This window comes from Atheta coriaria, unplaced genomic scaffold (assembly GCF_025399875.1).
Source record: "Atheta coriaria isolate IRGN ID8LTWV9N9 unplaced genomic scaffold, Caltech_Dcor_3.1 hic_scaffold_9_pilon, whole genome shotgun sequence".
NCBI lineage: Eukaryota > Metazoa > Arthropoda > Insecta > Coleoptera > Staphylinidae > Dalotia > Dalotia coriaria.
The window spans coordinates 9379489-9395978 of NW_027045451.1; the positions used below are offsets into that span (position 1 = coordinate 9379489).

The 16490-nt window shown below is 45.1% G+C and overlaps 3 protein-coding genes across 5 annotated transcripts in view; all 3 read right to left on the bottom strand.

Annotated features, from left to right (window-relative positions):
- The window catches only part of sbb (scribbler), a 38424-nt gene extending 37638 nt beyond the window's left edge, over positions 1 to 786 (bottom strand). The window contains exons 1-2 of one of the 3 annotated variants that reach the window (XM_065311177.1): positions 196 to 786; positions 16 to 107 (exon numbers count right to left, since the gene is read on the bottom strand). The gene's annotated coding sequence lies outside the window, so the exon portion shown is untranslated. The remainder of the gene's footprint in view (positions 1 to 15; positions 108 to 195) is intronic. The other 2 variants (XM_065311175.1, XM_065311176.1) reach the window with 2 other exon arrangements.
- Positions 787 to 2484: 1698 nt separating this feature from the next.
- On the bottom strand, positions 2485 to 3410 carry LOC135797966 (mesocentin-like). The gene is made up of 2 exons (XM_065310605.1): positions 3402 to 3410; positions 2485 to 3330 (listed from the first exon to the last, which is right to left on the bottom strand). The coding sequence occupies exons 1-2, from the start codon at positions 3408 to 3410 to the stop codon at positions 2485 to 2487; spliced, it is 855 nt and encodes a 284-aa protein (XP_065166677.1).
- Positions 3269 to 7851, bottom strand: LOC135798721 (mesocentin-like). The gene is made up of 2 exons (XM_065311636.1): positions 3579 to 7851; positions 3269 to 3536 (listed from the first exon to the last, which is right to left on the bottom strand). Exons 1-2 carry the CDS (start codon positions 6827 to 6829, stop codon positions 3410 to 3412), a joined length of 3378 nt encoding a protein of 1125 aa, XP_065167708.1. The 5' UTR covers positions 6830 to 7851; the 3' UTR covers positions 3269 to 3409.
- Positions 7852 to 16490: the final 8639 nt, after the last annotated feature.

Here is a 16490-nt window from a genome sequence, read left to right on the forward strand (position 1 = left end):
CGATAATGCAGTTACCTCTAAAGCGTAAGATGTATGGCTGTTCTCCTGCCGAAGAGCACCGATTAACTCCTTCCGTTGTGCACAATATACCCACACACAAACACAACCTGAAAAAATACCTCAGATGCAAACATTGATAACGTGAGATAATCAATGGATGAATTTTTTTTGTTAGTGAGTTGGTGGTTTACTTACAATGTACTCCGAATGTGTATCGTCGTCCTGCAGCAGTAACTCCCTTACGTAAATGGCATATATCTCCACAAAGCGGCAAACACACTCTCACAGACACACACAGAGGGCACTGAGGTATACACTACACCTACACATACACAACTCTAGACGCAGCACTGTAACGACACCAGCGGCGACATCATAAGCGCCGCGCGAAAAACACGCCGATCCACAACAACGCGCGCGTTCGTTGTGCGTGTTTTCACGCCGCACCGAAGAACAGCATCGCGCACACACTGCGCGGCCGAAAATGTCGAGCGAATATACAATATACACTGACTTACTCACACTCACGCCGCACTGCAAGTCGCTGGCGAGTCCGTCGATCGACACCACATCAAAATCGTTAATCCCACAGGCGTCGGCCCGTTGTTGTTCGCTGTGTGTGCGGAAAGCGCTGTGCTGGGAAATGTTTGGCGATGAGGTCGAACACGGCACTCGGACGCAAACGCACACTGTACGGTGGTGACTGGCGGGCGAAGCCACTCGACTAATGTGGCAGCCATGACAATATTCCGCAGCGCGAGCGGCAGCGATCCACGGCGAGCGGGCACGACGCCGGCGAACGCCCTCTCTCACTCTAACTCATAGAAATTTATATTGTGTTCACACTCACACTACAGCTTGTGGTGATTGCGCGTTGTACAGACGAAAAAGGCGCACGAAGCACGAAGAGAGAAGCGAGGTGCCGGTGAATGCCGCGCCAGCGCGCGGAGTATATACGTGTGTGTTTTGCCTCCATGCATTATTCGTTCAGCTCGTTTGGGCTTGTTGGTCGTCGCCGGTCGTTCGGGGCGCTCGGAAAACACGGCGCAACATAACAAAACACGCGAACTGCAAATCTGCGCGCGAGAGCCGCAGGAGAAGCTTCTTTTGTTCCGCGCGCGCCCGTTTATACATCAATTCATGCGCGTGGAAGAATCTCGCCGAAACAATGCGCACACACAAAATATCAACCATTTTTATTTCAATACTTTGAAATATATCAAGTGACAATATATTAACGCACACACCAGCCGAGTAGGTGTAAAATTTGTAAAAAAAAAATTGTTTTCATGCTGAATGTCAACATGGCTGCCGCGCTGAATGTATGCAACCCAAATTACACATGTGTACGTGTGGTGGCCAGGGCGTGGGTCGCATAATTAGCGATTCCGATCGATTTCGATCAAAATTAATTCGTAATAGAGATTATGCGCGGACTTGCGATATATCCCGTGTCGCGTAATCCAATCTAAGCACGCCGGCGTGCGTCTCTCATTGAGGTAGATTGACACTCGTTAAGGGGACCACGGGGCAGGAGGGATTTTTAGTGCACTGTTTATATGTGTGTGTGTGAGAGAGCGCGCGCGGTAGTCGTTCCTTTTGCGGGTCCCCGTGGCCATAGCGGTATTAGAAAGACTCCGCTTTTCCTCGACGTGTGTTGGTGTGCGTGCGGCGGTTGTAAATGCGCCGATGGAGTTTTACGGGGTGCGGAGGGGCGCGCATCGCATCGCACAGACGAGGGCCCTCCGCGTCGGGCATTGCGCGCGTCCCCGCCCGACGCTGCCGTGCGGAGAACGACCGCGTCGGGTTCTCGAACCGGCGGAACAAGCGACGCGCCGATGCTTGTTCCATCGGACAAAAACTTCAATCCGACCGGCGAGCACGAAACGAGCACGAAACCTCTCCGCGACGCGCGCGTTCCTTTTCCCACCCGTGCGTTTCTTTGCTTCTCGCTCTCGCGCACAGGCGTGTGTTATTTGGTCGAATAAAATATGTAACTTTGTCCGTGTAAAACTGCCTCTCTGCGCCGATGATATTTCACATTTACAGATTATGACGTCACCGCTTATTTTACCAACTTACCAACCCTCACGCTAGTGTTATGCATGTGTGTGTTGTGTGTGATGTTTGACTGAAAAAGGGAAGCGCGCCGATAACAACGATGCTTCTTCGACACACAAGCAAACAACAATCGGGCGACACAACCGACGATAATGATTTGCATACCGTACAGCTGGAGTGTACATCATATTGTTTGACAGTTGCGAATTGAATGCGAATACAGAAATAAAGCGTAGAACACAAAACGGCCGAGTTCCATTATGTAATTGCACACAATCGGATAAAATTTTCACTTTCAACGCCTTTTTTTATTAATTTATCATCATTATCATTAAGTGTAACACTTGTATGGGATTTGGCACGGAAGGTAGAAAGATCTAATGGGGATCGCCATGTGCCATGCTTCGGTACATATTTTGATACCTAGGAGAAAAAGTAGTAGGGATTTGATGCCTTTTTTTGCATATCGACTGTTGAGTATGTCTTTGATGCTATCCAAAATGGCTGCGCCTGTGCCATTTTCTTCTCCGTCACCGTCAGCACCTTCAGCGCCTTCAGCGTTAGCTGCTTCTTCGTCTGTGGGTTCTCCTTCGCGTTTGTCTCTTCCGGCAGGCCCTCCTTGTGATGTGCCTGCTGCGTCTGTATCAGGTTTTGCTTTGATGCCTCCTGGAGTAGGTCTTGGTGGCCCATTTGGGGTTTTGAAGCTTTTTCTGGTTTTGTGTCGGCTTCTGGGCCGGTTCCATCAGTTCCCAGTGGTCTACCTTGATCATCAGTTGTTGGTTTACCATCGGTACCTACAGGTCTTCCTTGGGAATCAGTTGCGGGTTTACCATCCGCACCTAAGATGCTTTTACGTTGAGCATCTGATGGTTTGCCATCAGATCCTATGGGTCTACCTTGAGCATCAGTTGCGGGTTTACCATCAGCATCTATGCTTTTACGTTGAGCATCTGATGGTTTGCCGTCTGATTTTATGGGTTGTCCTGAGGCATCAGTAGTAGGTTTGCCATCAGATCCTAATGGTTTACCTTGAGCATCAGTTGTGGGTTTACCATCGGCCCCTGCAGGTCTACCTTGGCTATCTGTTGTAGGCTTACCATCACCGCTTATTGCACTACCTTGAGCATCAGTTGGTTTCCCATCACCATCTAACGGTTTACCTTGCGCATCAGTTGCAAGTTTACCATCGGTGCCCAAAGGTCTTCCTTGATCATCAGTTGCAGGCTTACCATCAGACCCTAACGATCTACCTTGTGCATCAGTTGCAGGCTTACCATCAGATCCTAAAGGTTTTCCTTGAGTATCAGTAGCAGGTTTGCTATCAGATCCTAATGGTTTACCTTGAGCATCAGTTGTAAGGTTTACCATCGGCGCCTAAAGGTCTACCTTGCGCATCAGTTACAGGTTTACCATCAGACCCTGCAGGTCTGCCTTGGGTATCTGTTGCAGGCTTACCATCACCGGTTTTTGCACTACCTTGAGCATCAGTTGGTTTCCCATCGCCACCTAACGGTCTTCCTTGTGCATCAGTTGCAGGTTTCCCATCAGACCCTAACGGTCTACCTTGAGAATCAGTTATAGGCTTACCATCAGATCCTATTGATCTTCCTTGAGCGTCAGTAACAGGTTTTCCATCGGCTCCCAAGGGTCTACCTTGAGCATCAGTGGAAGGTTTACCATCAGACCCTAACGGTCTACCTTGAGAATCAGTTGTTGGCTTACCATCAGATCCTATTGATCTTCCTTGAGCGTCAGTTACAGGTTTTCCATCGGCCCCCACAGGTCTACCTTGTGAATCAGTTAACGGTTCACCATCATCAATTAGGCTTTTACGTTGAGGACCCGTTGATTTACCATCAGACTCTATTGGTCGACCAGAGGCATCAGTTAATGGTTTACCATCAGCTGCTAAACCTTTGCCTTGTGCATCAGTTAAAGGTTTTTCATCGCCTCCTAAGGATCGCGTTGGAGCATCAGTAGCAGGCTTACCATCAGATCCTAAAGGTTTACCTTGACTATCAGTAACAGGTTTACCATCAGACCCTAAAGATTTGCTTTGTGCATCAGTTGCAGGTTTACCATCACCACCAAGGCTTTTTGTGCCTTGGGCATCCATTGGTTTACTATCAGCATCTACTGGTCTGCCTTGTGCATCCGTTGTAGGTTTACCATCAGACCCTAAAGGTCTACCTTGCGCATCAGTTACAGGTTTACCATCAGCTCCCATGGGTCTACCTTGTGCATCAGAGGAAGGTTTACCATCAGACCCAATCGGTCTACCTTGAGCATCTGTGACAGGTTTGCTATCACCAGCAAGACTTTTTGTGCCTTGGGCATCTGTTGATTTACTATCATCCCCTATTGGTTTACCTTGTGTATCCGCTAGAGGTTTACCATCGCCTCCTAAAGAGCGCCCTTGAGCATCAGTTTGAGGTTTACCATCTGACCCCAATGGCCTACTTTGTGCATCAGTTGCAGGTTTTCCATCAGCTCCCAAGGGTCTACCTTGAGCATCAGAGGAAGGTTTACCATCAGACCCAATCGGTCTACCTTGAGCATCTGTGACAGGTTTGCTATCACCAGCAAGACTTTTTGTGCCTTGGGCATCCATTGGTTTACCATCATATCCTAACGGTCTACCTTGTGCATCGGTCGGAGGTTTACCATCAGTTCCTATTGCTCTGCCCTGTGCATCAATTGTTGGTTTACCATCAGACCCTAAAGGCCTACCTTGGGCATCAATTGCAGGTTTACCATCACCACCAATGCTTTTTCTATCTTCGGCATCCTTCGGTTTACCAGCATCCACTATTGGTTTACCTGGTGTATCCGCTGGAGGTTTACCTTTGGCTCCTAAGGAACCCCCTTGGGCATCAGCGGGTTTACCATCATCACCTATGCTTCTACCTTGGGCATCCATCGGTTTACTATCAGTCTCTATTGCTCTACCGGGAGTATCAGATATTGGTTTACCATCGGCACCTAATGGTCGTCCCTGAGCATCTGTTAATGGTTTCCCATCCGACCCTAAGGGTCTTCCCTGAGCACCGGTTATTGGTTTTCCATCAGCTCCCAACAACCTCCCTTTAGAATCTACTTTCAGGGGTTTTCCATCTGCTCCTATAGGTCTTCCCTGCTCATCGGTTAGGGGTTTACTATCGGCCCCTATGGATCTTCCCTGGGCATCTGTTAATGGTTTCCCATCAGCCCCTAATGGTCTTCCTTGGGCATCCATTAAGGTTTTACCATCATCCCCTAAGGGTCTTCCCTGAGCATCTGTTAATGGTTTCCCATCAGCTCCCAGCAACTTCCCTTTAGAATCAACCTTCAAGGGTTTTCCATCTGCTCCAATAGGTCTGCCCTTCTCATCTGTTAGATGCTTTCCGTCAGCCCCTATCGGCCTGCCCTGTGCATCTGTTATAGGTTTACCATCGGCCCCTAACGGTCTTCCCTGTGCATCTGTCAATGGTTTCCCATCAGCCCCTAATGGCCTTCCTTGTGCATCTGTTAATGGTTTCCCATCAGCTCCCAGCATCTTTCCTTTAGAATCTACCCTCAACGGCTTTCCATCTGCTCCGATGGGCCTGCCCTGCTCATCTGTTAGAGGTTTTCCGTCAGCCCCTAACGGCCTACCCTGTGCATCAGTTATGGGTTTACCATCGGCCCCTAAGGGTCTTCCCTGAGCATCTGTTGATGGTTTCCCATCAGCTCCCAGCAACCTCCCTTTCGAATCAACCTTCAAAGGTTTTCCATCGGCTCCTATAGGTCTGCCCTGTTCATCTGTTGAAGTTTTTCCGTCATCCCCTAACGGCCTGCCTTGTGCATCTGTTATGGGTTTACCATCAGCCCCTAACTGCCTGCCTTGTGCATCTGTTATTGGTTTACCGTCAGCCTTTAAGGGTTTTCCCTGAGCATCTGTTAATGGTTTCCCATCAGCTCCTAGCATCCTCTCTTTAGAATCTACCTTCAAAGATTTTCCATCTGCTTCTATTGGTCTCCCCTTCTCATCTATTAAAAGTTTTCCGTCAGCCCCTAACGGCCTGCCCTGTGCATCTGTTATGGGTTTACCATCGGCCCCTAAGGTTTTTCCCTGGGCATCTGTTATTGGTTTTCCATCAGCCCCTAGGGGCCTTCCCTGTGCATCCGTTATGGGTTTACCATCGGCTCCTAAAGGTCTTCCATGGGCATCTGTTAAAGGTTTTCCATCAACCCCTAAAGATTGTCCTTGTGCATCAGTTAATGGTTTCCCATCAGCTCCTAACAACCTCCCTTTAGAATCCACTTTCAAAGGTTTTCCATCAGTTCCTATAGGTCGGCCATGCTCATCTGTTAGGGGTTTATCGTCAGCCCCTACCGGCCTGCCCTGTGCATCAGTTATTTGTTTCCCATCAGGTCCTAATAACTTCCCTTTAGAATCTACCTGCAAAGGTTTTCCATCTGCTCCTAAAGGTCTTCCTTGTGCATCTGTTAATGGTTTCCCATCAGCTTCTAACAACCTTCCTTTAGAATCTGCCTTCAAAGGTTTTCCATCTGCTCCTATAGGTCTGCCATGCTCATCTATTAGAGGTTTACCGTCAGCCCCTACCGGCCTACCCTGTGCATCTGTTATTGGTTTCCCAGCAGCCCCTAAGGGTTTGCCCTGCTCATCTGTTAAAGGTTTACCGTCAGCCTCCAACGACCTACCCTGAGTATCTGTCATGGGTTTCCCATCAGCCCCTAATGGCCTTCCTTGTGCATCTGTTAATGGTTTCCCATCAGCTCCCAGCATCTTTCCTTTAGAATCTACCCTCAACGGCTTTCCATCTGCTCCGATGGGCCTGCCCTGCTCATCTGTTAGAGGTTTACCGTCAGCCCCTAACGGCCTACCCTGATCATCTGTTAGGGGTTTTCTATCAGCCTCTAAAGGTCTTCCCTGTGCATCTGTTAAAGGTTTCCCATCAGCTCCCAGCAACCTTCCTTTAGAATCTGCTTTCAAAGGCTTTCCATCTGCTCCTATGGGCCTGCCCTGTTCATCTGTTAAAGGTTTACCATCAGCGCCTAAAGGTCTCTCGTGTGCATCAGTTAATGGTTTCCCATCGGCCCCTAATGGTCTTCCCTGTGCATCAGTTATTGGTTTCCCATCAGCACCTAACAACCTTCCTTTAGAATCAACTTTCAAGGGTTTTCCATCTGCTCCTATTGGTCTACCCTGTTCATCTGTTAAAGGTTTTCCGTCAGCCCCTAAATGTCTTCCCTGTGCATCAGTTAATGGTTTCCCATCAGCCCCCAGTAACCTTCCTTTAGAATCAACCTTCAAGGGTTTTCCATCTGCTCCTATGGGTCTGCCCTGTTCATCTGTTAAAGGTTTACCATCAGCCCCCAAAGGTCTTCCCTGTGCATCAGTTAATGGTTTCCCATCAGCACCTAACAACCTCCCTTTAGAATCAACCTTCAAAGGTTTTCCATCAGTTCCTATGGGCCTGCCCTGTGCATCAGTTAAAGGTTTTCCATCTGCTCCTAAAGGTCTGCCCTGTGAATCAGTTAATGGTTTCCCATCAGCACCTAACAACCTTCCTTTAGAATCAACCTTCAAGGGTTTTCCATCTGCTCCAATTGCTCTACCCTGTTCATCTGTTAAAGGTTTTCCGTCAGCCCCTAAAGGTCTTCCCTGTGCATCAGTTAATGGTTTCCCATCAGCACCTAACAACCTTCCTTTAGAATCAACCTTTAAGGGTTTTCCATCTGCTCCTATGGGTCTGCCCTGTTCTTCTGTTAAAGGTTTACCATCAGCCCCAAAGGTCTTCCCTGTGCATCAGTTAATGGTTTCCCATCAGCACCTAACAACCTCCCTTTAGAATCAACCTTTAAAGGTTTTCCATCTGCTCCTATTGGTCTACCCTGTTCATCTGTTAAAGGTTTTCCGTCAGCCCCTAAATGTCTTCCCTGTGCATCAGTTAATGGTTTCCCATCAGCCCCCAGCAACCTTCCTTTAGAATCAACCTTCAAGGGTTTTCCATCTGCTCCTATGGGTCTGCCCTGTTCATCTGTTAAAGGTTTACCATCAGCCCCTAAAGGTCTTCCCTGTGCATCAGTTAATGGTTTCCCATCAGCACCTATCATCCTACCTTTAGAATCTACCTTTAAAGGTTTTCCGTCAGCCCCCAAAGGTCTTCCTTGTGCATCAGTTAATGGTTTCCCATCAGCACCTAACAACCTCCCTTTAGAATCAACCTTTAAAGGTTTTCCATCTGCTCCTATGGGCCTGCCCTGTTCATCTGTTAAAGGTTTACCATCAGCCCCTAAAGGTCTGCCCAGTGCATCAGTTAATGGTTTCCCATCAGCTCCTAATAACCTCCCTTTAGAATCTACTTTCACAGGTTTACCGTCAGCCCCTAACGGCCTGCCTTGTGCATCAGTTATGGGTTTCCCATCGGCCCCTAATGGTCTTCCCTGTGCATCAGTTATTGGTTTCCCATCAGCCCTCAGCAACCTCCCTTTAGAATCAACCTTCAAGGGTTTTCCATCTGCTCCTATTGGTCTACCCTGTTCATCTGTTAAAGGTTTACCATCATCTCCTAAAGGTCTGCCCTGTGCATCAGTTATTGGTTTCCCATCAGCCCCCAGCAACCTCCCTTTAGAATCAACCTTCAAGGGTTTTCCATCTGCTCCTATGGGTCTGCCCTGTTCATCTGTTAAAGGTTTACCATCAGCTCCTAAAGGTCTGCCCTGTGCATCAGTTATTGGTTTCCCATCAGCCCCAGCAACCTCCTTTAGAATCAACCTTCAAGGGTTTTCCATCTGCTCCTATGGGTCTGCCCTGTTCATCTGTTAAAGGTTTACCATCAGCTCCTAAAGGTCTGCCCTGTGCATCAGTTATTGGTTTCCCATCAGCCCCCAGCAACCTCCCTTTAGAATCAACCTTCAAGGGTTTTCCATCTGCTCCTATGGGTCTGCCCTGTTCATCTGTTAAAGGTTTACCATCAGCTCCTAAAGGTCTTCCCTGTGCATCAGTTAATGGTTTCCCATCAGCCCCCAGCAACCTCCCTTTAGAATCAACCTTCAAGGGTTTTCCATCTGCTCCTATGGGTCTGCCCTGTTCATCTGTTAAAGGTTTACCATCAGCTCCTAAAGGTCTGCCCTGTGCATCAGTTAATGGTTTCCATCAGCCCCAGCAACCTCCCTTTAGAATCAACCTTCAAGGGTTTTCCATCTGCTCCTATGGGTCTGCCCTGTTCATCTGTTAAAGGTTTACCATCAGCTCCTAAAGGTCTGCCCTGTGCATCAGTTATTGGTTTCCCATCAGCCCCCAGCAACCTCCCTTTAGAATCAACCTTCAAGGGTTTACCATCAGCTCCTAAAGGTCTGCCCTGTGCATCAGTTAATGGTTTCCCATCAACACCTATCAACCTCCCTTTAGAATCTACCTTTAAAGGTTTTCCGTCAGCCCCTATAGGTCTGCCTTGATCATCTGTCAATGGTTTTCCATCTGCTCCCAACAACCTACCTTTGGAATCAACTTTTAATGGCTTTCCGTCCGTACCAATAGGTCTACCCTGTTCATCTGCTAAAGGTTTACCATCAGCCCCCAAAGGTCTTCCTTGTGTATCTGTTATAGGTTTCCCATCAGCACCCAATAACCTTCCTTTAGAATCTACTTGCAATGGTTTACCATCAACCCCTAGAGGTCTTCCTTGGTCATCTGTTAAAGGTTTACCATCAGCCCCCAAAGGTCTTCCTTGTGCATCTGTCAATGGTTTTCCATCCGCCCCTAACAACCTCCCTTTAGAATCTACCTTCAAGGGTTTTCCATCTGCTCCAATGGGTCTACCTTGATCATCTGTCAATGGTTTTCCATCTGCTCCTAAAGGTCTGCCCTGCGCATCAGTTAATGGTTTCCCATCATCACCTATCATTCTCCCTTTAGAATCTACCTTCAAAGGTTTTCCATCTGCTCCAATGGGTCTACCTTGATCATCTGTCAATGGTTTTCCATCTGCTCCTAAAGGTCTGCCCTGTACATCTGTCAATGGTTTTCCATCTGCTCCTAACAACCTACCTTTGGAATCAACTTTTAATGGCTTTCCGTCCGTACCAATAGGTCTACCCTGTTCATCTGTTAAAGGTTTTCCGTCAGCACCCAAAGGTCTTCCTTGTGCATCTGTTATTGGCTTTCCATCATCACCCAACAACCTCCCTTTAGAATCTACCTTCAATGGTTTACCATCAACCCCTAGAGGTCTTCCTTGGTCATCTGTTAAAGGTTTACCATCAGCCCCCAAAGGTCTTCCTTGTGCATCTGTCAATGGTTTTCCATCCGCCCCCAACAACCTTCCTTTAGAATCTACCTTCAAGGGTTTTCCATCTGCTCCTATGGGTCTGCCTTGATCATCAGTCAATGGTTTTCCATCTGCTCCTAACAACCTTCCTTTCAAATCAACTTTTAATGGTTTGCCGTCCATCCCTATGGGTCTACCCTGTTCATCTGTTAAAGGTTTCCCGTCAGCTCCCAAAGGTCTTCCTTGTGCGTCTGTTATTGGCTTTCCATCATCTCCCAACAACCTTCCTTTGGAATCAACTTTTAATGGTTTTCCGTCCATCCCTATGGGTCTACCTTGTTCATCTGTTAAAGGTTTACCATCAGCCCCCAAAGGTCTTCCTTGTGCATCTGTCAATGGTTTCCCATCTGCTCCTAACAACCTTCCTTTCGAATCAACTTTTAATGGTTTTCCGTCCATCCCTATGGGTCTACCCTGTTCATCTGTTAAAGGTTTACCATCAGCCCCCAAAGGTCTTCCTTGTGCATCTGTCAATGGTTTCCCATCAGCTCCTAATAACCTCCCTTTAGAATCTACCTTCAAGGGTTTTCCATCTGCTCCTATTGGTCTACCCTGTTCATCTGTTAGTGGTTTCCCGTCAGCTCCTAAAGGTCTTCCTTGTGCATCTGTTATAGGTTTTCCATCAGCCCCCAATAACCTCCCTTTAGAGTCTACTTGTAATGGTTTACCATCTGCCCCTAAAGGCCTTCCTTGGTCATCTGTTAATGGTTTTCCATCAGCTCCTAGTAATCTTCCTTGATCATCTGCTATCGGTTTACCATCAGCCCCCAGTAGCCTTCCCTTGGAATCTACCTTTAATGGCTTTCCATCAGCTCCTAAAGGTCTTCCTTGATCATCTGCCAATGGTTTTCCATCCGCTCCCAACAACCTTCCTTTGGAATCAACTTTTAATGGTTTTCCGTCAATGCCTATGGGTCTACCTTGTTCATCTGTTAAAGGTTTACCATCAGCCCCTAAAGGTCTTCCTTGTGCATCTGTTATTGGCTTTCCATCAGCTCCCAACAATCTCCCTTTAGAATCTACTTTTAATGGTTTTCCATCTGCTCCTATGGGTCTACCCTGCTCATCTGTTAAAGGTTTACCATCAGCTCCCAAAGGTCTTCCCTGTGCATCTGTTATTGGCTGTCCATCAGCTCCCAATAACCTACCTTTAGAATCTACTTTCAATGGTTTACCATCAGCGCCAAGGGGTCTTCCCTGGTCATCTGTTATTGGTTTTCCATCAGCTCCTAGTAATCTTCCTTGATCATCTGTTAATGGTTTACCATCAGCCCCAGTAACCTTCCTTTAGAATCTACTTTTAACGGCTTTCCATCTGCCCCTAAAGGTCTTCCTTGATCATCCGTCAATGGTTTTCCATCAGCTCCTAACAACCTCCCTTTAGAATCAAGTTTTAATGGTTTGCCAGCAGCATCTACTAATCTCCCTCTAGAATCCATTAATAAAGGTTTTCCATCTGCTCCCAGACTCTTTGACCTTCGAATTGTTCTACTATCAGAGGCTATAGGTATTTCCTCGTCGCAGCAAAGATCACACACGTCAGGTTGATCAACTTTTTTAGTCTCTGTCTTAATAGTGGTTGGTATCTTCTGTGTTGTTGTTTGCTTTCCTCCTGGTGTAATTTCAGGTGCTGTGGTATCAGGTCCACAGCAAACATCACAAATGTCAGGTGGAGGTTCACTTGCAACAGGTTTAAGTTTTAGAGATGTTCTAGGTTCAATCGGAACAGACTTTTTCATAAACTGACCCGCTTTTCTTTCTCTTTCAAAATCTGATTCTTTTTTATTAAGGTTGAATTCCACGGATGATCGAACTTTACGTTTGGTTCCTGTAGAGGATAACTCACGATCAGTTATAGACCCGCGAGATTCCTGAGGCTTTGATTGTTGCTGGCTGGGTTGAGCAGTTTCATAAATTCCAAGTGGAGCTCTATATTGAGGTTGCTCAGGTGGTGAAGCAAATTCAGCAGGTTGTTCTTGTACTGGCTGACGAATAGGACTAACTTGTGCAGGTAAATTTGGTCTTTCTTCAATGTCATCCTTCATTTCTATTTTATCAGGATCAAAGTGTGGCCTTTCAGAATCCACTGGCAAATCTCCATCTTCAGCTGGTACTGAAACACCCACAGCACCTAATAATGATTCTCTATCTGATTCTAAACTGTGCTTTGAAGAAACAGGTTGTAAACTTTCTTCATCTGGTTCTATTTTAATTTCTTCTAAATCCACTCGTGTGGCATCCACGTCCTCGTCTGGTGCTAAAATTGTTAACGATGCCCTTTCAACTTCATGGACGCTTGGTGTTTTACTCGTATCTGAACTAGCCGTGGATCCTTCTGGATCTTTAACAAGTTTCACTGGCAAACTTTCCAGTTCTCGTTTTTCCTTTTCCATTTCACGAGATAATTTCGAAGGTGAGGCACTACAACAAGCATCACACATTTCGGCATCATCCTCAGGACCTTTTTTATCACTAGGTGGCAATACAAAATCATCGGATGTCACACTGCAACATGCATCACATTGTTCTGTACGATCTGGGGAACGTGTTTTCTTCTTGGTCCTGGTCCTAGTAGTTTTAACAATTCTTTAGATAGTGTTTTGCAGCATACACCGCATGGTTCTGAATGATCCGGGGAACGTGATGGTTTTTCCTTAACTATGGGCTTTGAAGATTTAGTCAATTTAGCACTTTGATCAGATTTCGATGGAGACATAGAAGACGGTGACGGTGATTTTTCCTTAATCTTAGATTGCGAAGATTTATCAGATTTTCCATCCAATTCGGAAGGTGCTTTAGATTCTCCAACTGTACTTGCATCTACACTTTGTTCATCAGGTAATGCTTTACTATCTGGTTCCGTAATTTCTTCACTATCATCAGATTCCGATGATTTTGTATGATCAGATATTTTAGAATCTATCGATAACTGCTTTTCAGTATCGCCTGAGGATTGTCCTTTACTGCTTTGTGTACTACGACCAGAGCTCAACGACTTTTTCTCTAACAATTCATTTGACAACACCTGGCAGCATGCATCGCATGCTTTGGGTTGTCTGCAAACCGTGATGATTTCTTCTTAATCGTAGGTTTAGGCACTTTTAATGTCTCTTTGGATAGTGTCTGGCAACATGCCTCACATGGTTCTGGACGATCGGAAGAAGGTGATGGTTTTCTCTTAACCATGGACTGTGAAGAACCAATCGATTTTTTGTCCACACCAACAGATATTTTAGATTCTCTAGCAGTACCTTCACCTTCAGTTTGATCAGATCGCAATGATTTTGTCTGTGCTGATATTTTAGAATCTTTCGGAGACTGCATCTCCTTTTCGCTAATAGATTGACCATCACCTTTTCGTGAATCACGATCAGCTCCTGAAGACTTACCTGTTTCTAACGATTCTTTAGATAACGCATCGCAACAGACATCGCATTGATCCGGACCGTTTGAAGTTCGTGACACTTTTAGTTTAACCAGAGACTCAGATGACTTTAGCGATTTCCTGTCCAAACCAATTGATGTTTTAGACGTGACTAGTACAGATTTAGTATCTTTACTTTCTTTGGGACTGATCAATGAACGTGATCTTGGTGTTTTAAGCTTTGATTGAGAAGATTTGGCGGATTCCTTATCTGTACCAGCAGATACTTGAGACTCTGCTTTAGATACTGCTGCAGTTTCTACTTTCGAACTCTTAGAATCTTTTGATACAGATTTTTGGTCATCACTTATCCCATCGACTTTATTTTTACTTGTACCTGCAGACAACGCCCCTAGTGTGGATGTTTTAACAGATTCTGATAACATTGATGCAGATTGCGACAATCTTGGTGATTTTCCTTCCACAGGAGTTGATTTCCTTTCAGAACTTATAACTTTACCACTCGAATCATAAATAACTGGTTCTCCATCCGGCGTCATCTGAATTGGAGATCCATCTGGACCCAGCATTCTCCCTTCTGCATCAGTTGCTAGTGGTTGGCCATCAGGTCGTAGTAAACTACCACCTGGACCAAATACTACTAAAGACCCAGCTGAGGTAAATCCACAACAAATTCGACATTCCTTGGTTAACTTTTTAATATTTGCTTGATCACTTGGTGGACTTGCACGAATATTTCCACATGATATCTCCTTTTTATCACTCGGTGGACTTGCACGAATACTTCCACATGATATCATCTTTTTATCACCCTGGTCTGGTCTACGATATTGTGGCAATTTTGAAGGTTTAGCTGCACACCCTGCTTGAACACATATAGAAGCTGGTGTCGATTGAACTGGTCCACCATCTTGTATATTTGAGATTCTTTGAGTTGGACTGCTTTCTCTAAGGAATCTTCTGTTTAAGTCACAGGAAGTAGTACCGGTAGGGGTAATATATTGTCCTGCTCTATCAGAACTGCAAATACGCCCCATCGCAAGTTGCTCAGCACAACTTAATGGTTTGGAAGTTATGACTTTTCTTTAGTTTTTGGAGTGGGTGGCTCTTGTTTCACAGAGAAATCAACACCACAACATTGATCACACTGTTCAACATTACGTGGTTTGTGTACCTTTTAATTTCCGGAAAAACTTTGTTACGACAAACAAAATCAACGTTTTTGTTGCTTTTTCTGGACAAACGCATACATCTTTTGATTTACTTTTACAAATTTTGACCTCAGCTGGTAATTTCGGTGAAGGCAATTTGGTACTTCTATCTGGAGATTTTTTGTCTTCCTGTGATTGAAGTTTTTCTTCAGGCGGTTTTAAGCATTTTGTACAACTACATTTTTCATTCTTCTTATCTTCTTTATTGCTTTTATCATCAGACTCCTTTGGGTTTTACTTGGTTTCCAATCTTTTACCAACCCATCTAAGAACTTCCTACACTTAGAACACCTACACAATTTCTTCAAAGGTTCCGGATCATCTTGTTTCTTCTCTTTTCGTTGCCTCTCATTTCCTTCTTCAATCGGATCCAATCTACGAACTGTTTTCAACTTGACCTGCACAGCTTGAGTATTATCAATTGACGCGATTCTTCTTACATGACGTTTGGAATTTGATGCCTTTTCAGTAGGTTTAAAGCTTTGAAGTGCTGTCGCACCAAACTCTTCTTTAGCCAACAATTCTTCATAACGAGGTATTTTCACCTCGGAATTAATATCTTCAGGTGGTACTTTTAGACCACTAGTAAGAATTACTGAAGAATCAGATTCCAGAGTATCTCCGGATAAGTTAGACCTCAAACTGGGAGAATCCAAATTGGAATTGTTCGAATCCAAATCATGCACTGAATCACCATGGCAAGAATGAAAAGAGCTACTTGTCGAGTCAGTAACATGCGGACAGCAAATTAATCTACTATTGGTACCCACGACTGTCCCCAAATTATTTGAAACAAGAGAAGTGATACCACTGGGTTGTACTTGAGGACTTATAGTACGTTCCAAAAAGTCTTTCTTGATTATAGCTCGTTTGACGCATTGATGATCAAACCGCACTGCTTTTGAAGCAGGTTGTGTTTTGCTGCAGCTTGGTTGAGTGCCAAACTCTTCAGACACCGCAGCACGTATATCCAAACATTGATTATAGATAACATACTTATTGGGGTTGATATTGACCTGAGGAACTTGACTTGCCAAACCTTTACAATTTAAAGAAGCTAATCTGCTCAGGGAACTACTTGTATGCGATGGTAGAGACGTTGAACTTCCATTGGAGTTTGTAGCTGATACGGATGGTGTGATATTGGTAATCTGAGTTGGTTTATCAGACATTTCGAGGTTTAATGAAGAACTGCATAATTTTAATCTAAATTAGCAGTAATATTGTGATTTTTGTGATTTTTAAAATTTTGAATGAAAAAATAAATAATTTTTAAGTAAAAAGAACTTGAATTTGACTTTGATTCGTGTATTATGACATTTTCAAATAAATAGTAGCTATATCAACCAAATTATGAAATTGTTTACATGTTTTACGTAAAATACACTGCGGAGATATTAAATACTAGCTTTAACCCTTGGCTTCGCTCGCGAATATCTAAAATAATGAAGTTGCTTCCGTACGCGTCTGTAGTCACAGAAGAAGTAACAATGAAGTAGAATGGCGGGAAGTTTAAAA